The 27,339-nt window shown below is 33.2% G+C and overlaps 2 protein-coding genes across 2 annotated transcripts in view; one reads left to right on the plus strand and one right to left on the minus strand.

The window, feature by feature from the left end:
• The window catches only part of LOC118186113 (ribosome biogenesis protein bop1), a 98,342-nt gene extending 87,913 nt beyond the window's left edge, over positions 1 to 10,429 (plus strand). The window contains exons 15-18 of the mRNA XM_035356138.2: positions 3,276 to 3,453; positions 4,961 to 5,045; positions 7,403 to 7,510; positions 10,250 to 10,429. Of these exons, the coding sequence (XP_035212029.2) occupies positions 3,276 to 3,453; positions 4,961 to 5,045; positions 7,403 to 7,510; positions 10,250 to 10,385 (507 nt within the window). The 3' untranslated portion in view covers positions 10,386 to 10,429. The remainder of the gene's footprint in view (positions 1 to 3,275; positions 3,454 to 4,960; positions 5,046 to 7,402; positions 7,511 to 10,249) is intronic.
• Positions 10,430 to 16,308: 5,879 nt separating this feature from the next.
• On the minus strand, positions 16,309 to 22,770 carry LOC118186120 (uncharacterized). The gene is made up of 2 exons (XM_035356147.2): positions 22,269 to 22,770; positions 16,309 to 17,434 (listed from the first exon to the last, which is right to left on the minus strand). The coding sequence occupies exons 1-2, from the start codon at positions 22,402 to 22,404 to the stop codon at positions 16,527 to 16,529; spliced, it is 1,044 nt and encodes a 347-aa protein (XP_035212038.1). The 5' UTR covers positions 22,405 to 22,770; the 3' UTR covers positions 16,309 to 16,526.
• Between the last annotated feature and the right edge of the window lie 4,569 nt (positions 22,771 to 27,339).

The raw sequence follows: 27,339 nt of genomic DNA on the forward strand, positions 1-27,339 counted from the left end.
GACAGTTGACCTTTTAATTCAAAGTTTTAATAAACTTTTTATCAAACTATATTAGGATTTTAAAACATGAGAGACAGAAAAAGCAAATTCAATTTAACTACATTTAATATTATTAATAGTAATATGATTCTTTTGCTAGGGGAGGAACTGGAAAAAGACTTCTACGTGAAACTAAATTATTCATGTAAAGAACTATAATCCCCTAACCATAAATCCTGTACATTACATTTAAAAATTTGAATAGGCTGGCTGTATGAGCATTTTCATGGTTTTCCCCATGTCTAACATGTATACGAGCCAGTTGCTTTCCTTAGAAAGTGCTCCATGAAGGCATTCTTCCCCTTAGGCATATAGCCCTCAAGACTTTGCCATAATCACGTAAACTAAACTAACTCTCCTCCTCCATTGCTTTCTTGCAATCCATATAAATTTTAACACTTGGGATGGTTAAAGAACTGTTCTGCCATCTAGTAGTCATGACATTTTTTGGATAAGTTTCGGGGGTCGGCGTAGAGAACTCTGTGAAGCTACTGTCTAGGATCTGTACCTAGGCAGTCTCGGCCACGGGGGTATAAAATTTATGAACTTGGTGGTTCTGAAGGCCCTGGGAAAGGTCACTTATTGGCTGGCCTCGGGGTCTGGCACGTCCTAGCGCGATGTGGTGCTAGTAGCCCGGGGATTATCCCCCGGGTTCGTAGGGTAATGTCCCGCTGTCACGGGCAGCCCGAGCGACTATTGGTAGTAGCTACTGGTAGGTGCTACTGGTAGATAGCAAATAACGACCAGTGCCGTCCGGGAAACTTCCTGGGCGGTGCGCCTCCCTCTGTGAGGGGCCAGAGTGGAGGTTGAACCTCTGCGCCTGGTTCTAAGGAGTCGGGGGACCTATATAGTGTGATTATGTTCACAGAGCAGGGAATGCCAAAATCTTGTTGTTACTATGCAGCTTCACCTCCTTCTCTATACTCTGTAGTTCATCCGAAAGTATATGTGGGTCCATATACCATTTTGGAAGGTGTAGGCTTTTTAATTGAATTTGTCTTTACTTTATGAAATTTCCATGGAATGTGGATCTTCACTTGCTTGCAAGCAACCGGGACACCATGGTTCAGTGTGCCTTTTCTATATGGCCAGCTGCTAGGTTGATAAGACATAAAGGATTTCAATGCAACAAATTTTTTCATGAAAACAAAGAACTGAAGGGATGTAATTTACTTCACAGAAAGAGAGTTAATAGTTGAAAAATATTTAATTAAAAACTATTAATGTTATGAAAATAGTATAAAATTAAGGTGAATAAAATTAGAATGAAAACAGAATAAAAGTCTATCGTAAAGAAAAGTAACATCTACCTGACATGAAAAAAGCACAAATCAGACAATGTGAAGCATAAACTTGTAAATCAGTCTTGAAATTTATTTTAAATTAAAATAAAAGCTAAACTAAGCAATTAAATAACAAAGGTTGATAATTTAGTTATCAACAGAGTTATATTTCTGAATTATACTGAATAAATTGCAATAAAGGAATTGTAAATAGACAAAGCATCTAATAAATTTGCTTTCTTTTTTCCTACAAAATTGTTATTCATTGGTTTTTTTTTTCTTTCTCCCCCCCCCATATTTGCAGTGCTTTGCCATTTTGTGTTTTCTTGAAGCTTTGGTTTTTACTATTAACTTTCTCATCAGTTGCTTGCAAAATTTTATAAATTGTTGTATCTTTGGTAGTGTAGTGGTATGACTTTTAAATTTATTAAATTTGTATACCATAAAAATTTGTTTCATGAAGAATTTCTAAAAAGAAATATTCGCTTAATTCAAAATTAGGAATAATTGTCTTTTTCCACATACGAGGGTTGGAATTTTAATAGTGGCAACACAGCTGAAGAAATGCTATGCAACAAAACCAAAGAATATCGCGTATACCAAACGTGAACTACATACCTATCTTACCTCTCAGCAAAAAGACTCGTCCTGCCTACGTCAAGCGCATGCGGAGTGACGCGAAGAACGAATCCATGTATTAGCTCGCGGTCTAAAGTAAGTGTTGTCAGGATGTTTTTAAAACAAGAACAACGATGGTGGATAAAAATTGAATGTGCCAGAGGCCGTACAGCATGACAGTGTCATTAAGGGCTTCAAGAGGCTTGCGGGGAATCTGCATTGCCTTACAGAACCGTATCAAGATGTGTGAAAGCATTCAATGAAGGACGCCAAAACGTGGCAGACATGCTGCGGCCAGGTCGTCCGAGTGTCAGCGATGCAGACGTGCAAGCTGACAATAATGGATTTGGATCGCCGCCAAACGATTCGTCAGCTGGCTGGACAAACAGGATTAGCGCAGACTGTGCTGCACATTCTGAAGGGCCTGTCCATGAGAAAAACTGCTTCATGATGGGTTCCACATCAATTGATGGAAATGCAGAAATGGCTACGATACGATGCTGCCTGAACCCACCTGGAGCGCTATGATGCTTTTTTACGGCGTATTATTACGCTGGATGAGACTTGGGCCCGATTGTACCAGCCAGAACTGAAATGCCAATCAAACGAATGGCATCATCACAGGTCACCACGACGTTCGAAATTTCGTCAGAACCCCAGCAATGTGAAAGTTATGGTGATTCTCGTGTACGACTGTGATGGTGTCATCCTAACGCATACCATTCCCCCACAGCAGACCGTCACTGCACAGTATTACTGCTCATTTTTGGAGCACAATCTCCGACCAGCTTTGAGAAAAAAACGGCGACACTTTCTGCACAAAGACCAAAAATTGACATTCATAAGCAGTAAATTTAAAAAAATTCTATAAATTTACAAAAAAAAGAATTTAACAAATGTTAAAACTAAAATTCTTCAAACAAGTAAAACCCAAATTAAAAAAATTAATGAACAAAAAAGAAAATAAAAGAAGAGGAATTCAATCAGTTTCTGTTTATGAATTTCAATTTTTGGTCTTTGTGAAAAACTGGTTCTAAATTTCTTTCTTTTCTTGTATCTAGTTTGTCCTATATATTTAATATGTCAGGTGCTGCAGGTAATCATGTAAATACAGTTAAATGTTTTTCATAGAAACTGTTGTTTGGTGTTGCCTGTAGGCATTAAATTTTGCAAGTTTGTCATCTAGTGGAATGACATTTAATGAATTCAATTTGAGAGATACGAGCAAGACTTAAAGACAGGTTCTACTGCATCTGGATTTGTTGTTTAATTTTTCTATAAAATGTATAAACTGTGTGAATTAGTGTTCTGTTTATATATTGGATTTTATTTCAGATGCCATTTGAGAAGTCTAAAGGAAGTGTACAGTGTATTTTATTTCATCCACTGCGTCCCTTCTTTTTTATTGCTACACAGAAACATATTCGAGTGTATAATCTTCTGAAACAAGAAATGTCTAAACTGTTACAAAGTAATTGTAAATGGATTTCCAGCATTGCTGTACATCCACAAGGTTTGTAACACTGGGATTATTGTTTGTATTGTAAATAGTTCTTGGGTTACATAAACTAAGCAGAAATTAAGCATAGATGTTTAAAACATTTTGTAAAATTCAATTAATTGAAATTGCTTGCTGTGGTCTTGTATTTTGGCAAACTTATTTTGTTGTGATTTATGAATGTAAGTTATATAATCAAAAACCTTGAAATTGGTTAGAATAATTATTATCTTTAATTTGTGTAAAAACAGATTTACATTATTGTGTTTAAATTTTAGAATTTTGTAGCTTTCGTTTTTGTTTATTATGCATTTGTAGTTCCTGTCAAAATCCATTTGACTATGTATATCAAAAGTTACTTTTAAGAGAATTTATGGCATAATGTTGATGAGTCATCAGAGCCGTATCTAGAGCTTTCAGCACCTTGGTACAACTGAAGATTTTGTGCTCCCTTCTGTGTGGCAAGAATGGAAAATATTTCATTGTAAAATTTCGTAGCATCAATTTGGCGTCCTTTGGACGCTGCATTCGGGGACAGGAGTCTTCCCTTGTCCCACCCTAGCTACGCCACTGTGAGTCATGTACAAGTACAGTCATATTTTTGCAGTCTGACATTTGAGCGCTATTGAGCACGTTCTTGTCCGCATATACATTGTGAAGCAAATTTGTGCAATTTGACTTCATTTTAGTTGTCTGCATCTCAGTATATTGCATATTAGTGCTTTCAGTAATTGTTATTTTCTTCAAAATACGGCTAAAAGTTATTTGTTTAAAAGTATGCCAGATTGCTTAAGAGGAAATGAGTGTGAAATGAGTTTCACAAAATTTTATTCCCTGGTTAAAAGGTTAAGATTGAAAAGCCACATACATATAGAGAATGAATATCCACTTAAATTGAACAGGAATTATTTGTTAAGGGGGTTAAAAACTGAAATTTAAAGGAAAAGTTTAATTCAGAAATGAAAAATTATATTATTAAGAATTATAAATTGTAAGATTCAAATCAGCTAGCTTTTTGGTATATAGTAACTAGTTGCATAATTATTAAATTTTTACTTCCTCTTCAAAAGTAGTTAAATTCCCAAGTGAGCAGTTTTCCTCTTCAATATCAAAAAATATCCTTGCTAATATTTTCATCAGTAGGAAATAATCGTATATATTTGTTCATGAATTTCTGCTTCCTTTTTAAGTAACAGAATGCGTGATATATATGTGTTAATATGATTTTCAAACCATCGTTTTTGTTGATTTCAATCTTTTTTTTAAAAAATTCTATTAATTACATTATGTTCAATTCTACAAACTATTTTTTTTTATTTAATATCTTTACTTGTACTATATATAACCTGTTTTACAAAATATTTTTTCATGTAATTATTTGAATGCTGCATGATGCTATATTTAAACAGATAAGTCTGCTTTATTGCTAGCCGATAATGGCAGGATTATTAATGTATGAAAATAATTTGCAACTTGTTGTAAATTGCTTTCAGAAATTTAAATTTTGATTTTTTAATTGCAGGGGATAATATAATTATTGGAAGTTATGACAGCAAAGTAAGCTGGTTTGATTTAGAGCTTTCCAGTAAGCCTTACAAAATGCTCAGGTAAAACATAGATGCTTTTTAAAGAAATATTATTGCAATACTCTAAAAAAAAAAAGTCTCTTTTGCGTTATAGATTCTTAGTGAATTTTTTAAAATGAAACTACTTAGTCTGTGCTTAATAGACTGTATATATAATATCATTAATTATATAAAATTTTTAATTTAGTGACTGTGAGAAAGAGGAACAGCTGAAAAAAATTTAATTATTGAAGTTGTGGGTTTGAATTATGCAAGTCCACTTAGATGTAGATTAAAAAAAATGAAAAATAAAAAATTTGGATATTTATGGCAGTTTGAAAACATTGGAGGCAAATCATGTAGGTTATAGATATGAGACTGAGGTGTGTGTGTTAAAGGTCATGTATATCATGAATCAATGAAATGTTGAATAAAGGAATTTTGATCTTCAAACTTTAAAAGAATAAGTAGATTGTAATTTAAGACCACATTGTCAACAGTTCAGTTCTTCTCAAAACAAGAAAGCTGTTTCTGTTTCAATGAACAATGTTAATATGAAATTTATATTAATAACAAAGGTGATGATTTTGTGAAAACAGCAGGCATTAAATATTTAGAAATTGATCAAAATTTATATATTGATGGACTTTTTGTTATGTATTTTTGAATATATAATGTAAAATGTTTCTTAAGGCAAAATTTGGTTAAAAGTAAGTTACAGTTGCTGTATTCCTCATTAATTTTATTGGTACTTGTGTTCCTAAATTGGCAGATATTATGTACGAGGGCAATTTGGAAACTAACCTCTGTTTCGCTGTAAATAAATAAACTCACATAGACTGAACAAATATTTTATTTCCATCTGAAAGGTACAGCTGTCCTCTGTTTTTCAACATAGTCACCATGTATATTCAACCACTTGTCATAGCATTTTACCGACTTACCAATCCTTTCTGCATACTCAGCCCCCTGTAACTTCAATCAACTTCTCACAATGGTTTGAAGCTCCTCATTGTTAGCAAAGTGCTGTGTCTCAAGCCACTTCTTCATTGCAGGGAACAGATCATAATCAGAAGGAGCCAAATGCAGGCTGTAGGAGGAATGTTGAAAGGTGTCCCATTTGAATTAGCGCAAAAGATCTTGTGTTCAGTGAGCATTGTGAATGTGAGCATTGCAGGAACACAACCGCAGTTGCAAGCAGACCGTGAGGTTTGTTTTGTTGGCTTTTTTCAGTTTTCTCAAAGTGCTACAGTATACTTCAGAATTGATTGCCATAATATGTTCAACGAATTCGATAAGCAAGATTCCATTAGCATTTCAAAACATGGTGGCAATAACCTTCCTCACTGACAAGTTCAACAGGATTTCCTCAGCTGGGTTGGGGAACCGATGTGACCCCATGCTAATGACTAGTGTTTTGTCTCAGCATTTATATGCACTACCCAAGTTTCATCAACAGTCATTATTCTGTTCAAATCTCCTCCCCTTCCATGAGGTACAGGATAAGAAAGTCTAAGACACAGAATTTCTGGTATCCTAGTTTTCATATGACTACCTCATACAAAATATTCGGAAATTGTGAAAGTTCTGAGATTGAATTGACAGATCTGATGGATTTTGTCGTCAACTTGTTTGACAAGGTCATCACTCATTACAGACGGCCTCTGATTCATCATGAATGTTTGTTCTTCCCTTGAAAAATCTCATTCACTGATGCATTGCACCTTTACTCATAATAATGTGTAGGCTGTATACAACACAGTTCACAATAAATGTTTGCTGCTGACAGTTTATTTGCTCATAGAAATCGTATTACTCCTCTTACCTCACATTTAGTGGGATTTTAAATAGCAGTGGACATTGTAACCAGCACATCTGCAGCAACATGACACTCTCACTAGGATAGTAGGAAGTTTATTGAATCACAGATTGCTTGATGTAGCGATGGTTGCTTTCTGCCCACTACTACTTGTGTCATGCCACAATGGAGGTTAGTTTCTGAATTGCCCTCATATTATTACTGCAATTAATTTAAACTTCAGTTCATTTGAATAAGAAATCAAGTAATTTATCTGCATTAAGCATGTTCAATATTTGTGATATATTAAAAAATGTCTACAAATGTATCTTTTAGCAGTGTTAGATATGTGTGGCATTTGTCAACAGTATTAAGTTTCTATTAACAAAGTTTTTGAGAACTAAATCTGCACTGAAAGAGAGAAAGAAAGTCCTTTGAATTAGTTTTACCTGGATGTAAAAGACCAAAAGATAGTCTTTGAATTTCACTTTCCATATCCGTGGCTATTTTGTTACTTGTTATATAAATGAATTTTAGTATCCTTTGTAATTTAGTTGAATTATATCATGGCATTTACAGTGGAAATTCTCTTATTTTACAGGCACCATGCTAAAGCAGTGCGTCAAGTAGCTTTCCATAAGAGGTATCCATTGTTTGCTTCTACATCTGATGATGGGTCGCTTATTGTTTGTCATGGTATGGTCTATAGGTAAGTTATTGTTGTAAATATTTCTAAAACAAATTACCAAAGTAAGGAAAAGAAAAAATTTCCTTACCTTGTCTCCTCGATAGTGCTGAGTGTTATCACAGTCATGAATAATTCAAAAGGAGGTTGTAAACAAAACACATTTATTTGACACATAACAGATGTTTGACACAGAACAAGATTAATTAGATTTTTCACAATATATGTTAAGGAAAGGTTTAATAATTAGTCAATATGAGAGAGTTTTAACACTGTCCTTACATATCCACATAAAGGAGTGAGAAGAAGGAAAGAAAAAATGAATCACTTAGTTACTCTTCCATAGCACACCCAGATTAGATCTTCTATAGCCTTATTGGTGACTGTTCATCAAGTTAAAACCTTTCTGAAGGTGGTATTTGAAGTAAGGACTGTTCACACAGTTCTCATGCTTGAGTCATCAATTGCATTATTATAGAGCTAGACAATTCTTATAACTTTCAACTCATTTCATTTTGTTGTACATGTCATTTTATTTTATTTGGTGTTCCTGCTGCATATGAATTATGTTTTATCACTCAGCTTTTTAAATTTATCCCTCACCCCCCAAAAAAGTATCCAATGGAAATCTTCTACCAAATCATTTGATTCGGTAGCTAAGTTTGAATGTTTATGGAGGTGCTATGAGTGAGACAATGTCTGAAAATAATGCCAGTTGTTTAATTCAGAAAGGAGAAATATAAGCTTTATGACTGTGTTTTCCACAGAAGCCTTTGGCTAATTTTTTCACGGATTTCTTTTTTTTTATATCTATATAATATTAGCCCTATTTTGACATACATTTAAGATCTTGGAATTTGAATATGTTCTGCAAGAGTGAAAAGTGCTTACATAGCATACATGTACACATATATGAGCCTGATATGTTGAAAGTGCTCTAGGAGATTACTAATTCTATATTTATGACAGTTATTGTATTTTTGGGCCAGTCAAGAAGGTAAGGACATTCAACTACTAACTGAATAATCTGAAATTTCCTTTAAGAAATAAAAGCATTAAACCACCCAGAAATATCAGATTTGAATAAAACTAAATTCCTATGTAGTGTTCAAAATATACAGAGTTTCTGGATTTATTTCCCATTTCTTTGCAAGCAAAAAGTATTCAGATGCGCATCTAAGAACTTCTGCAATGTTAGATCGCCATTAATTCCCAGCAATCTAAAAGCTCCATGCGCAAACTTAAAAACCCTAACAAATTTGCATCTGCATTGTTCCTCATTACAAAGACAGAAATACAATTTGCATAACATCAAACACATCATTTTATTCTATGACTTTTGGGAAACTGTGTTTTTTTCGAATTTATTATCTAATTTGCTGGCAGCAGTATACGATTCCTGTGCAGCCCTAAGCCTACTAGTGGTTGAGCAGTTAAAGATTTCTGAATATTGATAGTTCGAATCCAGGGGATAGCTGCATGATTGGTTTTTGTGATTTCTCCCATATGTAATGTAAAAGCAAACAAGCCAGTTCTTTTAGAATGTCTCCACAAAGGTATCTTTTCCCTTAGACAGCCCTTGTATGTTTTGCCGTATTTAAATAGCTCAACTTAACCTTTGTAGTCTCACTATACTCAACACATTACTTTTTTTGAGATGCAGATTCCCTCTCTGTGTTGCTAAAGGAGGTTCTGTTATCTTACCCCGTGATCATTTTCTCTTAACATTATTGTATAGCATATTTTGCTTTGTGTGGGGTATTTATACATCATAGCAGTTTATATACCCACTCTTCTTCAAATGGTCGCATACTGTACTTTTTGAAATATTTGGTATGTCTGATAGTTCCTTAACTGTGTAACATGATTTTCAGTGATAGCTTCTTTTAATAGCTCCTTGTTTACTGAGGATGGTTATCCACAGTGTGCATCACCTTTGAGGCTGAAATTTCCATTCTTAGGCTTCTGAAACTACTTGAAATTGTGTCATCAGAAACAGCTCTTTCTTCATATGTAGCACAAATTTTGCAAGATGTCTGGCTAGCATTTTTTCATTTTTTTAAGTGACAAAAATATAATGCCCAGCTTGTTTTGTTCTAAAATTTCTAATTAAAATAAATAAAATGGACAATTCAATGGAAAGCTGTATATTTAAATTAATTAATAAGGATTTTACTAAACGATTGAGTTATATAAAATCATTCTTGTTTCACAATTTTAAATTTATAGACATGCGCTATATGCATTGCATGGCCTAAGACAGTGCCTTGGATTTGGACTGAACACTTCTTCACTGAGCTAAGTTAATTTCAAAATTAGCTTTAAAAAGAAGTAAACATACAGATTGAATCAAGTAATTTAATATGCATTCATGTTTGAATTTAATGTCAAATTCAAGCCTACTTGTGTAACTAACTTATGTCTAACTAACTTATGTCTGTGTGAATATTATTTAATACCTGTGCATGAATTTTTCTGAGGTAGATTTCTTAAACTTACTGGATTTGTAGTATTAATGGATTCAAAAATTTGTAATAGAGCATGTAAATTCTTAAAAAGCTTAATATAAGTTGCACTAATAACATAAGCAGTTTTAAGAGTCATGAAAATTAAAAGCTTCTAGGTAAATTGGGGTTGACTATGTAGTAAAATAGGATCGGTCAGTTTTCTTTGATTTAATCTGAGAGAGACTATTTCTATTTATTATCCACAATGAAATTATAGTATATTTTGTTGTATTATTTTTTTTTTCTTTCTTTTCAGTGATCTATTACAAAATCCTACAATTGTTCCTGTGAAAATATTAAAGGGACAGGGGATATCTTTGGACTGTTGTTTTCATCCCCAAAGACCTTGGGTGTTTTCTACCTCAGATGATACAATTAGATTGTATTCTTGAATTGTGTGGACATATTTTGTAAATAAAGTCATTATGTATTTTAATGTGTGCTGTTATGCTAAAATTTGTCAAAATCAAAAATGCATATTTTGTGTTGAGGCTTGTATGATATATTTAGACAGACTTTAATTTTAAGTTCTGGCCATTATTAATCTTATTGGTGGTGCTGTCTTTTTACCTGTAAAGTGTCTTTGAAAATGTACAGTAAGAGCAGACAGACCTCTGAAGTGTGTCTGATAGCCCATGAAAGTGATATACAGTCAAAAGTTGTTAATCCGGACTCGTCGGGACTTCGGTGATTCCGGATTATAGATCATCAGTTTAAATCCCGTAAGATGGCATGCAGAAATTATGAAATAAAAAATATGAAACCGTAATTTATGAAATGAAGAACAATTATGATCTAAAGGGTATCAAAATTTGCAAAAAAAAAAAAAAAAAAAAGGAGCTTAATGTTTATTTGTTTACTTTATTAAACATTTCTTTCAATGTAAGTTGTTTAAGTTGCTTCATTTTATGTGATAATATTTTCTCTTTAATTCTATAAACAGACATAATTTCTTGTTTAGTTACAAAGTTCCGTTGTTCAAATTACGTAATTGCTGTGCCGAGAATACCGCCTAACTTGTCAATCGAAATTTTTTCGTTTTCACTAACCTCTCTGTCACCTTCTTCATGTCTTTATCCATTTTTTTCAGCAATTCCACTTTTTGTTTGATGGACATCGAAACATACTTTCGTTTTGTAGATCCTTTGGGAGCTCCAGCATCGGAAATTCTATTTGACATAATCGAAAGTTCAAGTTTACTTTTATAAAATTTCTCTTACAGTCTGCAAAAAATAATAAGCCGGATCCAATTTGAAGATTAATGAAAAACGCAATCATCAACATTAACTGAAATAGATAATTAGATAATTTTAGCTTATACCGTCCGTTATACAAAAACGCGCACGCGAAAACGTATTCTGCACACGCATATGCACAGTCGTGAAGGTCTTATGTGCAAGCGTAAATGCTAATGCGCATGTGTCAACGCGGTGCATGCGCAGAAAGTTTTTAGCTTTGAGGTCCGGATTATAGATCATTCTGGATTATGGGTGTCTGAATTAACGACTTTTGACTGTAGTTTTATTCCAAATATGTATTAATGTAAGTTTGCTTTTTAGTCGAGATTTAAATTCCACATAGGTATATTTTTTAAATTACATCTTTAAAAATTCATGACATTTATTGCTGTGATTTGTGAAGCAGTTTGCTTATTTTTTAATTTTCAAATAAGCAAAATTTTTCTGTAATTTTAAAAAACAGAGCAAGTGATTTTAAAGAACAGTGTTACATGTAATGTGAAAGCAAGTCTTTCATTATAGGTTTAATAAAACAGATGGATTTGAACACTGCCATGTTATAAGATTACTCATTCTTAAATGTATTAAAAGTCAGAGATGTGAGAACTTCATCAATTGTTTGCTGTTCTAAAATGATAATTGTATGAAGTGCTGTTCTGAAGTTTATACATGTATGTAGAGAAAGTTCAAAGTTTTCACAAGATATAATGAAATGTGCTTCATGATATTATTTTGCGGGATATCTTCTGTATGTTTCCGAATACAGTTCTGTCATTTGCTTCCTTGTGTTAATCCTTTAATGACTCTTCATGTCTTCATATTTACTTATCTTTGTCCCTTCAAAACTCCAGATCTTCTTTCCGCTTTGTTGGGATTTGATTGTGCATATTTTGCATTACCTTCTAGAGTTTGTGTCATTCTTCAAGTGTGTTTGCTAACATCATGTTGGAATTAGCAGTTATCACATTTTCTTTGAATATTTCAACATTATGATAGACATACACTGTGTGAAAAAAAGGGGGGGCAGTTCTATATCTCCTGTTCTACTGGGCCGATTGACGAAATTCATTTTCTGCATTTTTCATGTCTCGAAAGCGCGACTTAGGATATGCATTAGATTTATATATAGCATTGTTCTAATATAGGTATTTTCAAACAAAATCAGGCTTTTTCTGAAATAACATACCATTTTTTTTTCCATATTTAAATTCTACGACTAAAATTACGCCAAACTACCATGTTTTGTAAAAATCGCACGAGTCGTTTTTAAAAAATTAGCTCTCAAAACTATAGCTCCTCAACTATAGTTTTGAGAGTTTGGTATATATTTATCAATCTCTCTTTTTTTATTAAGCTTATTTGATTCTTCCTTTAACATTTTGAAATTCATGGTCATTCCAAATAAAATTTTAATTTTGTCAGTCGGCCCAGTAGAACAAAAGATGTAGAACTGTCTTTTTTTTTCGCAGTGTACATGCAAGATAACATGAAATTAATTGTCATATTTACCTGGATGATTTAAGAGACCATATTAAAGATTATGAAATTTCAAATTTTGTTATTTCTTCGATAGTAATCTGGAGCTAGGGTTTCTAAACTAATGCTTTTCAAACAAGCTATTCTGGATTAGTATAGTGGTTTGTTATATTGACTGCTGTATAGTTTACCTCAAATCTTGGAGAAGGTATGGATATTTGTGAGGGCACATCTTCCCGGCATGGGGGCACTTTAGTACTAGTGAGTCTTTTTTGACATGTTTGATGATAATGGAAGAGGAGTGTGAGAATCTTACATCCATTCCCCAGGGTCTTCACCCTCAAGGTTGCAACTGAGCTGTATAGTTAGTGTAATAAAACTATACCTTTACATCCAATGGTGAAATTATTTCTATTCTGCCTTCTACCTGCCCTGTCGTGTTTTTCTAACATGAAATTCTCCTCCTCAATGGAAAAGTAAATTTTAAAGCCTAACATACATAGTTATACTAATTCAGAAGTCAAACAACAAAAATCAGCATTATATTTTCAAAATTTTCACAGGACTAGTTTCGATGGTTTCAAAATTTTCACAGGACTAGTTTCGATGGTTTTACTGAACCACCATCCTCAGCTGCAAGACTGCAAATGCATACCTGCCAACTTTTATGAATTTTTCGTAATTTTTACGAAAATGCGTTTGTCTTTACGATTTTAGGATCGTAATAATTTTTTACGATTTTTTTCCTCAAGTGTTTTTAGTGATTTTTGTCGAAATTTTAGAATTTTTAGTCAATTGCATCGTGTTTTACCGCCAACTACCGACTACTTCGAATCCAGTAACCTGCGGTTTCTCCCAACTCGCTGCTTAACCAGCCAATCCAATGCGCTGAACTTGTTTCTCCCAACTCGCTGCTTAACCAGCCAATCCAATGCGCTGAACTTGTTTCTCCCACTCTTTTCTTTGTGGGCGCCAGATTATTTTTTTCGCGTTCGCTTCAGCAGCAAGGGAATTACTCAGCGAGCGCGGATTGTGGCATTCTGTTTTTTCCTTTTTTTTTTGTTTGCACATGCTACGAATTTTCTTAATACGTCGTTGTTACGAAATGAGTTAAAAAAAACCGTATTCTCAATATTTTCGGCCTGCCTACAAAGCCAAATTTCGAACAATTAAAGAATCCTTCAAAGGACATAACTATGCATTTTGCAACGTGTGCGTGTGTGACTTCATAATAAGTCACGGTGGAAGAAGCGACATTGTGAAGCATGTTAAGTCTAAAAGCATGAAGTTAATGCTTCGGCTTCGACAACGTCAAAGAAAGTGGATGATTTTTTTTCAAATACGGCTACGAATTCGGATGCCGATGTCATTTTGGCAGAGTGTTTGTTTACTGCATTCCTCATCGAACACAATGTGCCACTAAGCGAGCGCTGCCGATCACGCCGGTCAACTTTTCAGACGGATGTTTCCCCGACTCCAAGATTGCTCAGAAATATGCTTGTGCTCGCACGAAAACATCTTCTATTGTGAACGAAATTGCTTGTGATGCACAAAGTAAAACGATAGCTGCACTCCAGAATTCAGCATTTTCGATGTCAATCGATGGCAGCAATGACAGCGATTGGAAGCTTTACCCCATCATTGTCACATATTTCTGTGATGTTTCTAATGAAATGAAAACTCATCTTTTGCATCTTCCATTGTTAAATGGAGACGCTACGGGGAAAAATATTGCCTCCTTGGTAATTAATGAGTTGAAACAACTTAACATCCCAATATCAAACTGCATTTCATTTGGTGCAGATAATGCTCGTGCCATGGTGGGTGACAAAAAGGGTGTAGCCTCTTTCCTCAAAAAAGAACAAAATGAATTAATTGTTATTGGATGCCCATGCCACTTAATTAATTTGGCAGCAGGAAAAGCTGCAGCTGCTTTACCATTAAATATTGACCAGCTTCTGATTGGTGTGTTTTTCTATCTGGAAAAAAGTGTAAAAAGGAAAGAAAACCTAAAGAATTTCCAAGAACTGTGCTCCGGTGAAACGAGAAAAATTCTGAAACATGTATGCACGAGATGGTTATCCTTAGGCAGAGTGCTAGGAAGGTTTATTGAACAGTGGGATGCATTGCTAAAATATTTCCATGAAGAGACCAAAACGAAACCACACATCCCATCAAATTTGTCGGCATATAAGATTCTGAAAACCAACTTTGCTTCTAATCAAAATGCTTTAAAAGGGAAAAGCCAACACACAGAATCAAACCCTTTAAAAAGAAAATGCTTAGAAGACTCCTCAAAGGTCAACTTTGTTAAAGAAGTTGAAGGGAAGAAGAAACAGTCTTCTATTAGCCGGGAGGAAAGGATTTTCTATCTTCTTTCTTCGGATTTGAACAAAGCATATTGTAGTTTTGTGTTAAGTACCATGAAGATTTTTGAAAGTGTAAATACCCTTCTACAATCAGCTTCGCCAAAATCTCCCCTGCTTATCTAAATTCTTAATGATCTTTTGAAAGAACTTTATACTAAGTTTGTAAAACCGTCTGTTGTGAAAAACAGTGTGTTGATTTGTGTTGCCTATAATAGTTTGGCAAATCAAAAGGATGACAATGATCTTATAATTGGAAATCAAACCAGGAAACTTGTAAATTCTTTGAAAGATCATGAGAAAAAAGAATTTTTTCAATGTGTTAGAAAGTACTTTTCCTCAGCCTATGATTACATTGTAAGGAAGTTTCCTTTGAAAAATGAAGTTATTTTAAATGCTGAAGTGGCAAATTTGAAACAAATTGAAAATTCATCATTTGAAAAGATTCGTTTTTTTATTGATAAATTTCCATTTTTGTTAACAATTAAAGAAAATGAATGCCATAATGATGCTTTAGATGAACTACAGAACCAATTTTCTGCTGCACAGTTTGAAGACTTTGCCAGTTCTGGAGAAGATAGACTTGATTTACTAATGTAAGTACAATTTTCTTTTTTCTATTTGTATAAGTTGTTATTTTTTTAATATCAAAGCATGATATTAATTTTTCGTGTTCTTCTGAATTTTTATCTTTAGAGGTGTGCAGGTGTGGCAAATGAACCGTTCATTTGCGGTTTTGCAGCTGAGGATGATGGTTCAGTACAACCATCAAAATTAGTCCTGTGAAAATTTTGAAAATATAACACTGATTTTTGTTGTTTGACTTCTGAATTAGTATTTATTCGGCGTGTTATTGTATCTTAATACATAGTTATTTTTAGCAAGTATGTGTATAGTTCCAGAACATTTTGATTGGTGGTATATTTGAAAATTTTGGTTTTATGATTTTGCTTTGACTGCATCAATCACTTCTCTTTAGTTTTTAAGTGTGAAAATTTCTTTTAAGTGCCATCGTGTTTTCTTGCCGTAACCTAATGGAAAAGAGGAAGTTTGTATTATAAGACTGAATTGAAAAATGGAAATAAAATTGTGTATAATTCGCATTACTCCTGCAAGGAAGTCGTGGCTCCTCAGGCCTCTGTGGCACACAGTTTGGGAACAACTAGATAAATATAATTTATGGCTATTTTGAAGATTTATTTTAAAAATATGAGTAGAAAAGAAAAAAATGTGGGTCTCTTATATTTCCATGTTTTATTAATCTCGGCACTTGTATTCAACAAGTATCTAGTGACTTAAAGTATTTCAAATTCTTCATGCATATACGAGACAATTTTTAAGAATATTCTTAACTAAAATCAATTCTTCCTTTTCTTTATTATATAATTTCTTTTCCAAAACATTTTGGTATATGATACATTTGATGATTCTTTTTGTGTTTATTGATAAATAATTAACCCTCTAGAAATGATCTTTTAGTATGATGTCTGGCCTTTTTTTCTTCATATGAAGCATATTTCTCTTTAATTGGGTCTTTACTATCATCAAGAAATGGAGGAGGATTTCTATCATGTGTATCTTCCCAACAAAATACGCCATTCCCATGAAAACCAGAGACACACTTGCAGAATCCCAGTTTCTTCTGATTATATTTGAAGCATGTGGCATGCATAGAGCATTCTCTGTCTTTTTTGCATTTGGTTATTAGTTTCGATATTTTATCGTCAGCACTCATTTTACTCTTTTGTTTTCTTACAATGTCCGTTTTTATGATTGAAAATCCTCTTTCACCTGCTTGCTGGTCATCCATTTGAGAAATTCTTGTTCCCATACCAGATTTGCTGTCACTAGGAACAATCTCTTCTTCTGTCACATGCACGTTGACTATGGGATAGTTCAAGAAATCATCGTTGTATTCATTTTCTTCAGCTGGTGGAGGTTTTAATTGTCTTTCACGGATTTTAGTACTTCTGCCTTTGTTTTGATAGCTTTTTTGTTGTGACCTTTTATATTTTATGCTGTGGTCAGACTGTATGTATTTAAGTGGTTGATAAGAAACTGCTTCATTTGGTGAGTCAGAAATCTTTTCCAAATTAGATGGCTCCTCATTTTCATTCATCTGTTGAAAAACTGGAATGTCCCTCTGAAACACATTGCGCTTCCATCTTTTTAACATTTTCATCTTTTTAACTGTTGCTTCACTTTCACGCTGTCCCCTCAATGCATATGCTTGTTCTTTCAAAACTTGTGGAATGCTATTTTTTGCTTTTCTTCTACTGAAATGTTTGAAGTTATTTACAGGATCAGCTGCTTTTTTATATGCATGTGTGCGATTTCTAGACACTACCAATGCTTCATTTTCTAAAATTAGAAGGAAAAAATTATAACAAATAAGAATGGAAATGAGATAGATTTTGTCATGGACTGAGTTCGTATTTTGATTATACACAATTGTTCCAAAAAATCATAAAATCATTAATTGGTTCTTTAATCACTAATCATTCTTTTAAATCATTAATTGTAGACCTAGCACTTCAGTTTAAGAAACGAATCAAGTGAGATTGAATTTTATATTACATCAAATGAGGTTGAATGCTATATTACATCAAAATTGATTGGATTTTATATTACATCAGTTTTAATCACTTGATCCGTTTCGTTTTCGGTTGAACAGGAGGTAGTCTATAAGAAAATTATCTTCCATAGCTGAATTAATAAAACAAAATCTTTTTATCATACATTAAAAATATCCACTACAGTCAAAAGTCTTTAATCTGGACTCATCGGGACTTAAGCGATTCCGGATTATCGGTTTTACCGGATTATAGATCATCACTTTAAATCTGGTAAGATGGCATGCAGAAATTATAAAATTAAAAATATGAAACCGTAATTTATGAAACAAAGAGCAATTATAATCTAAAGGGTATCAAAATTTACAAAAAAAAAAAAAAAAAAAAAAAAAAAAGCTTAATATTTATTTGTTTACTTTATTAAACATTTCTTTCAACGCACACATGCGTAAAGCATACATTACGCGTAGTCGAAATTAGAAAATTGCAACCAGAAAACTATTTGATGTGTATTCGTGAAATTTATAACGACAAGGAATTGATTTAAATCATATCAAAGAAGGAGTACATCGAGATGAAATACTACATTTAGTAAGGAATTATAAGGCGAATAAAATAAAAACATCTGCCCTGAAGATAAGGATAGTGCTGACAGATCAACTTCCAGTTCATTGCGTGCCAAGACATTCCCCCCCCCCTGCACAGCTGCTTGAAATTGATAAACAGATTTTGGAATGGTCAGAGAAACAGAGGGTATGCCTTTATCCATTTTTTGCAGCAATTCCACTTTTTGTTTGATGGACATCGAAACATGCTTTTGCTTTGTAGATCCTTTGGCAGCTCCAGAATCAGAAATTCTTTTTGACATAATCGAAAGTTCAAGCTTACTTTTATAAAATTGCTCTAACAGTCTGCAAAAAATAATAAGCCGGATCCAATTAGAAGATTAAGGAACAACGCAATCTGCAACATTAACTGAAATAGATAATTAGATAATTTTACCTTAGGTTGTACCGTCCGTCATACATTAAATGCGCATGCGTAAATGTATTATGCGCACACGTAAACGCATCATGCGTTTACACATGCACAGAAAGGTTATAGCTTTGAGGTCCGTATTATAGATCATTCCGAATTAAAGACTTTTGACTGTATATAATTATTTAAAATTTTTAGCCATCCATTGGAAACTACCTGCAGATATTATTAAAGACAGCTATGGATGCAATTCAGAAAAGAGATTTTTTGAAGGCAAACTTTTAAGACGTGGCTTTTTCATAAGATAAAAAAAATTGAAATATTAAGTTTTCTTTTCAAATTCTTATTTATAAAAATACTTCATTTCAAAATATATTTTAAAGAAAAAAATTCAGTTTTTACATGGCCTTTAAAATCAATATTTTTGTTGTTTCATTTCATCGAAAAGTGACTTATGTTGCATACTTTTGATTCTTTTTTAGATGAATTTTGAATTTTAAGGAACTGAATCCCCCCTTCCTGAACAAGAATACCTTCCCCCCTTCCTGAATTTTTTTAGTTGGCTAAAAACTTACTGGGTGAAGCACTTTGTAGACATTTCCATAATTTATATGAATAACGTTTTCAAATATATTTGTGTAGAGTTTTATGAAGTCCCCCCAATAAGTTATATTTTTTTTACAATTTAATATAGGTTATTTTTAAATTTAATATTATTTTCTGTGCTTGAACAACATAGTAGGGATAGTTCTTGACTATTAGAAATATAATTTTGTGAACAAGAAAAATTACCGTATGACATTTTGAGTCGCATAATGTCAAAAAGAACGGAATTTGTTGTTTGGCTTTTATTAATGATCCCAGTTTAATATTTTAAGCACTAATCCATGGAGAAGTTCTGAAGCATTAAACATTAAAAGCTTGTCAGTACTACTTCCCTTTTAATTTTTTGATTCTCAAATTAAATTGATTACCCCACTTCTTACATTTTTCTAGCTTTAATAACAAAGGTTCCAACTAAGGCTTAAAAAATATTTTTCACTTCCCCTTTTTCATACACAATTTATTGGCACTATACATTTCCCCTCAGATAGGACAATCTATTGAAAAATCATTTCTTTCTGAACTAAAAACATTTTATTGAATCCTTTGCATCTTTAGTGCAGGGATTTATCAATTAAAAGTTTATTCTTTTATTTTCTTCAAATATATATATATATATATATATATATATATATACAAAGGATGGTCATAAAAAGCTTCTCCAATATATGAACTTCTAGCGGCCTATTAGCTCACCAACGAAATAAAATTTTAGATATTATTATTTGAAGGTATGTGTAAATAAGAGCTGTCACAGTTGCTGTAATAGTGAAAAAATTTCAAAATTTTCGAATGTCAATACACTTTTTTTTTTTTTTTTTTGTTTGTTTTGTTGTGCAAATCGATCAGGGCATTGAAAAACCGTACATGGCATCGTAACGATACACGTATGACGAAAATTGTAGGTGTAAAGCATTTGCAAAGAAGAGCATTGTAACGGATCAATGAAAACACGAGAAGAGAGAGAAAAATCAATTTATGAGAATTACAAGTTTTCAACGTGTTTATTTTCGCAGACGATAATGCACTGCATGGAGGAGATTTTTTACAACAGTGACCAATATAACGTCTCAGAAGGAATCTGTATAACTTCACGTTTCATGGCATCTTGCAATTCTGACTAATTTTTTGATGTTTACACTTTAGATTTCAGGTAATCCTAGAACCAGAACTCCATCGGAGTGAGGTCGGAGATCAAGGCGGCCCCCAAACTGCAAAATTACGGCAGATGACTCTATCTTAAAATGTTGTGAAGTTGAAAACTCGTAATTCCAATAAAAAGTTTTTCTCGCTCTCTTTGTTGTGCTGTCATCGGTCCTTTACAACGCTGTTCTCTGCAAATGTTTTATGCTGGTAGTCTTCGTCAAATGTGTAGCTTTCCAACGCCATTTATGTGTATCTAATGAGTTGATCAATTTGCCCAGTGAAGTAGGTGTTGCCATTAGAAAATATTAATATTAATGATTACTTAAAAACATTTTATTTTAAGTGCACAGGGGGGTTTATATATTCTTAGAACGATTTTGGGGCTGTTTAATTAATGTTTAAAATGTAAAGAGTATTTTTATAACTACTCAATCAGATAGCCTTTTTCTAGACTATTAGTCTGCATCATTACTCTATGGTAGAAGAAGAGCTTTTCATAAAATCTTCAGGAGTATTGATTTTTATTCCTCTTCCACTATTTTCCTGAGTCCATCAGCCATGGTGAGTTTGTGTGCAGAAAGAGCTCTTTTCTAGAGACCAAATGCACATCGCAGGAATACGTTGAAAAGGTATACATGCAATATCTGTATTAGTCTTCATATTTTCAAAGAATGCAGTGGTACTTTTCGAAGTATGACTTATTGCTTTGTCTTGATGAAGTTTCACTATTTGAAGGATCATTGGGAAAGACAAATGGAATTTCTTCTGTAAATATCAGATTTCAGGATTCTCTTGATAGTATATTGAGTTGATTTTAACATTTGTTTTCAACTTGTCTTATTTTTAATTTCCCGTTGTAAGAGAATCTTATAAGATCGTAAACTCGTCACTGAAACTTTCTTTTTTGTTGATAAAACCAGGTTTGTACATTTTTTCTCTTCATTTTTCAGTAATAAATAGATTCTTTTATTGCAGTCATTTAAGTAAACCCATGCCTCATCAAGGGTCACAATGTATTTACATTTATCTCCTGCTTAATAATTTCCATACAATGGTTCTAGAAATTGTTCCTCTGGTAAAAGCTGGTGAGCAAAATGTTTTCAGATTTTTCAAGTTGTAAATCTTGGTTTAATATTTTATTTATTGTTGCTGTATGCAGTTGCAATGGCTTTTCTCTTGTTAACAATGATTTAACTTTAGAAACAGTAAATACCTTTTTCGGGTATTCGTTTTGAGTCTTTTTTCCCCTTAGAAGTAATGACAGACAGTTTTTCCCTCTTTGATTAATAATGTTGCTTATTTTGCACTTGGATATTTTAATACCATGCATTTTATAACGTTTTCTAATTATGGAATAGGAATATTTCTCTTCGAAAAGCACAAAAACATATATTTGATATCACAACTTGTTTATGTGCAACATTTTGAAAGAAGTATAAATTTAAAAGAAGCAGACGATATTTCTCATTTCAAATAATAAGTTATTGCCGGAAATTTTTATTCCAAAGTATTTGCTTTTTAAAATTCATTATCGAAATCATTCTAAAAATGCGTAAACACTTTCTGTACTTCAAATTATTTTAAGTAACAATAATAAGAACAGTTATAACTACAGAAATAAAATATTATTTAGTTTAATAGATTTAGACATTAGTCTGCATGGGATTAAAAATTCTTTTGATTTTGATTTGCACAAACTGAGGGTTCTGCTGAACATAGTTTGAAGACTGCTGTTGTGGTCGTTCATATTCTTCATTGTAAAATTTAATAAATCAATTACACCCAGAAATGCACACACACACACACACACACACAAAAAAAAAAAAAAAAAAAAAAAAAAAAAAAAAAGACGACAATGAAAAATTAAATATATATAAATCTATAATGATATTTACCAAGTTCTTTGATGAGAAATCTTCTTTTAGTGGCGAAAAATTCCGAATTAGTGTATACCGAACACACAATGGTGCCTTCTTGTTCTTTTCGAAGTTCAGATATCCTTAAAAGCTCGCCTGTGTCACTACGCTTCATATTGCTTGGTAAAGAACTGGATTCACCATTTTCCTCTAAGAACCACTTGGTTTTTATAGATTCGGCTGGTAAGGAGACATAACTTCTTATATTCAGCTCTAGCGTCTCCCCTGGATACACAAAGCCAAGATCTGTGAGAAGAATTTTCAGTTTGAAATTTCATTTCATTCCTATCTTATGAAAAAAAGGAGTATTTTCTGTGTGATTGAGTTAAATGTTTAAAAGCAAATAATAATTTTTCAAGCAGAGGGGAAAGTGGTTCAAAAGATGTGAAACTCGTTCTTTTCTTGCAATCATAAATGTGTAATTAATTAAAATTTTTAGCTGAGTCATCAGTTTTATAAACGAAGCATTCAATAAATTAAGTTCTTTACTTCTCTCACTAGATAGCAGCACGAGCAATTCTACTCTAACCTTGTATGAAACGCCTTCACTCAAAAACAAGGTTCTGCGGCATGCGGTGATTCAAATTTGTGTATTAAAATATAATTTAAACAGGACAAAATTCCAGAAAGAGGCCCAGATGAATATTTCTCAAAAATTCGGACTGAAGTCAGCACTATCAGCCGAATGAAATATTTCGCAATAATCCTTGCCAGATTTTATTGTATCTGGTTGGGTAAAGTTATTTGAAAGCACACGAGGGCTACTTGCCTAATGATAGGGAGCCTACGTCAAGGACTTTCTAAGGGAAACTGGCTTGTATTCACCCAAATCTTGATGTTTAGAGGCAAACTGGATGCTGAATTTGATTTTGCTAACATTTTACTACAGAGAGTGCAATGATGATCTGCAATTTACTGCGTGATCGTGTTGACAGTTTGTGACATTGTAACGATTTGTTGCTACAAATTACCAAAAGTGACAGTCCAAATCTTTTAGAAGAGAGTCATAGAGTTATAAGTACTTCATTTTAGAGGAAGGTTATTTCCACATTTCAGTGAGAAACGAATTACTTTTTAAAAGAAATTAACTAAGTAATTTGATTAACGGAAGAAACATGCCAGAATAAAATGTAAAGCTGACGCTCGAGATTCAGTCTCATCCGGTAAAGAGAATGATTAGGGGCCGAAACAAACATAGACTGCCTTAGACTAAGACAAAAAGAAATAATCTGAATTTAAATTTATTACTTTTGGTCAGGTGGATGCTAAGTAGAGAAAATATGTCTTAATTAAGTGCAATTAAGACCAAGTTAGCTTAAATACTATATTCTACTACACACAAAGAGAGGTCACATGTCTAACCTTCTCATTTAATTTTTATTGTGGTAACTCGGACCAAAGACAGCACTAAATCTGATGGTAAAATATTAGAACAATTAAAATTTTTAAAAAGTTTTAGTTGCAGTATCAGTTGAAATACTAGCAGTGGTCATCTTAGTCCTCAATGTTAAAAAATTAAGATTATATTTCAAGACAAAAGTTTCTGGCATCTTTTGACTGGCTACTAGATGGCATGTATAGTACACTTATTGTCTGCCTGAAGTAGTCAGTTGTGTTTAAAATAACGGTTTTGTCACTTGAATGGGAACCAGGTGGAAAATTAAGCATTTCAGCTAGAAATATCTTTGCATTCCGAGTAGACTTGTTGTAAACAGGGCTGTGGAGTCGGTAAGGAAAATAATCGACTCCGACTCCTGGAATTTTAATAACTCCGACTTCGACTCCTTGATATATATGTAAACATATAAACATGGGTACAGCTTATTTTTTTTTAATATAAAAGAAGTAGTAGATGCTACAGATAAAAATTGATGCATAGCAAATTTTTTCTATTAATTCTATTTTCTATTAGCTATTATTTCTATTAATTCTATTTTCTATTAGCATTAATTTTGAAATTGAAAAATCGTAGTCGACGTGTTTTTTAGCGACTCCGACTCTTTTTACCCCAAAATCTACCCGATTCCGACTCCACAGCCCTGGTTGTAAAGTACCATAATCTCGCAATCCTAATTAAACATACATAGTATCGGAAACCTTCAGATGATTTGAGTAACCTTTACTGGAAATCTACTGTACAGATGAATAACAAAACCCTCAATTCGGCAAGCAGGGAACTGCAGTATTGGCGGAATCCTGGACGAAATCTGTTGTCTTAGGGACTATTATATCTTTGCCATTCCAAGCTCGCACAGGAAGGCAGTGAATTAGTAGTGGATTCTCTTCGATGTACATTAACATATCAGTAAATGTGGTAAATTTTGAGCAAGCATAGTGTTCTTTATATATGATTAAAATTTCAACAAATATTGACGAAATACTTTTATAACACACTTGAGTGAAAAATCTGTTTTCTATTTCTACATCTGAACAACTTTCTGCATTTGTAACGCTCGTTCAAGTCGCAGTAATTAGAAGATTATAATTTTATAATAACTATTTTCTTCTATATCTCTTTGCTGCAGAGTTAAATATAAGCACTTCCTTACTGTTCCATTAGATGGCACTGCAGTCATATTTATTAGATTAAGCAAATCCACTTTTGTAGAGAATGGTATTACGTGCTCACTTGGAGGAATATTTTATTCAAAACGACAGACATACGCGCGAACTTTGATTAGTACAGAGAATGTTTATAAAAGACCTATTAATGAAGGAAATTTCAATGAAAGTTAATTCTATCTATACAAAATAGATTCGTTACCAGTCAGTAAGTAGATGCTCACCTACAGGTAAAATTCTAATTCGGAAATTCACTTTAGTCGAGGGGGAGGGATATGTTGAATCTGCAGCAGCTAAAGTCGCTGAAAATTTATTGAAATCGATGTCAATTTCTGTGACCGGGCTTACTCGAAGCTCATGGCCCTCATTTCCAATCACAATATTCCACATGGTGTTCTCTGAAAAAATTGTAAATTAGACATATGTCGTATGGGGATAATAGTTATTTTATCTTTTTTTCCACAGATGCAAGTCAAATAACTGTAAATACATAGATACTTGTTAATATAAAGTGGGTTGTTGTTGTGGAAGTAATGATGGAAATTTTAATATCTTCCTTTGCATTAATTTAAAATAATTTAATTGCCAATTCAAATAAAAATCTTAGGCTCTTTTTAAAATTTAAAAATTTCAGAAGTTAGCTGAACGAAAAATAAGCATTCTTCAAAACTAACCTATTCTAAATAAATAACAAATGAGGGAAGTTTCATTTTCGTTCACTATGTTTAAAAGCACAAAACTAAACTCTTAATTCGAAAGTTTACTATAATTCACGGGAGTAAATTTGATGATTATAACACAATTCAAATAACTTCAAAAATGTCAGTATTAATGTTAATCCTCTTATTTAAAGAAACAGTTTTCTAATAATTCTCTGACTAACTGGAGTTCTCATAACCAGCAATAGTTTAGTCTTACCAACTCTTTTAACTCGATTAGCCACAGCGGTATAAATGCTATCACTGATAAATGCATAGCGTATTTACTTCCACCTAAATTAATTTTTCTTACTTCCTTTATGTTTGCTTAAATATGTGACAAATTCGCATCTTCATAGAAAACTGAACTGAAATGAATTTTATACGAGAACTGGCCTTTTTTTTATGACTGACTAATAAACTTATCGCCAGAGTACCACTGAGATCAGTAGTTTATCTGGCTCAATCAAATTTATGCCAATGTGCACAATAACATAATACTATCTTCATATAAATGTCCTCCGTAAGGAGGAGCAAGGACGGATAAAGGTCAGGAAGTACAGCAACGCAAGAGCTCACTAATAAGTAAACAGGCTCAGTTTAGGCGTGACTAAATGGGAGTCATAATAAATGAGTAACAAATGTGAAAAAAAACATTGAGTAGATAAAATACATACAAAATACAAATTAAATGAAGTAAAGTGTAATAAAGTTACGAGATATATACACACTATGTACAATATTTACAATGTGGGCACTAGGTGGGAAAGTTCAAGTCCCTGATAAGGTGGGCCGCAAATGGACGCAAATTGGAGTCCTCATCCAAGATTTCATAGGTAAAGATGTCAAAATTACTCATATGTTCACAGTTCAGCGTTTTCGTGAAGAATTTTCTATTTATTTTTCTGAGGTGCTATTCTAGAAAGTCCAGTTTCAAGTCACAATGTAGGGTAGCATTGCTCACATAGTAGTGAGCATGAGTGATAAGCCTTAAGACTTTATTCTGCATTATCTGAAGCCTTTTCATATCCTCCTTGTTAGCCGTGCTCCAGGCCGGCGACGCGTAAGTCATTAAAGGCCTTATTGCCGTGATATATACTAACCGCTTTTTCCTGAGGTCTAAGCTGGAATAATTACCTAAAATAGGGGTGAGACTATTAACAACTGTGAAAACGTTTCTTCTGACTTCTGTGACATGGTCTCTCCACTTTAATCTTTCATTTAACATCACTGCCAAGTACTTCGCCTTACTGAATCTGGGAATCTCTTCAGAGAATAAATAAAGCTTGCTAATAATTCTCGAACGTGTATTCTTACTTCTCATTATTAACAATTGCGACTTGCTTGCATTTATGGCAATTCGCCACTTCGTGCACCATTTCTCAACATCTGGCAGGAGCTCCTGTAACTTTTTGATCGCATGGTGTGCGTTTGCGAACTTTACGGCTAATACCGTATCGTCCGCATAGCACCCATGAAAGTGATTTATATCTATGTGAGCCCTGGGAAAATCATGAACATAAAATAAATACAGGACGGGCCCTAGAATGGACCCCTGAGGGACGCCTGTATTCATGGTGCGCAAGCTAGAGAAGTCAGTACCTACAGCAACAGTAAACTTTCTATTGGTAATAAAAGACATGATAAATTGAATTAGCTCTCTATCCATAGGGAGATTTATAAGCTTATAAATAAGCCCCTCATGCCAGACGCGGTCGAATGTTTTATTTATTTATTTATTTTTTTATGGCAAGCACTAGCCATTCTAGGCCCAAAGTCGGGGTTGTTTT

Source organism: Stegodyphus dumicola, chromosome 2 (genome assembly GCF_044657685.1).
Source record: "Stegodyphus dumicola isolate Sdum_Otavi_A_Nest chromosome 2, ASM4465768v1".
Lineage (NCBI taxonomy): Eukaryota > Metazoa > Arthropoda > Arachnida > Araneae > Eresidae > Stegodyphus > Stegodyphus dumicola.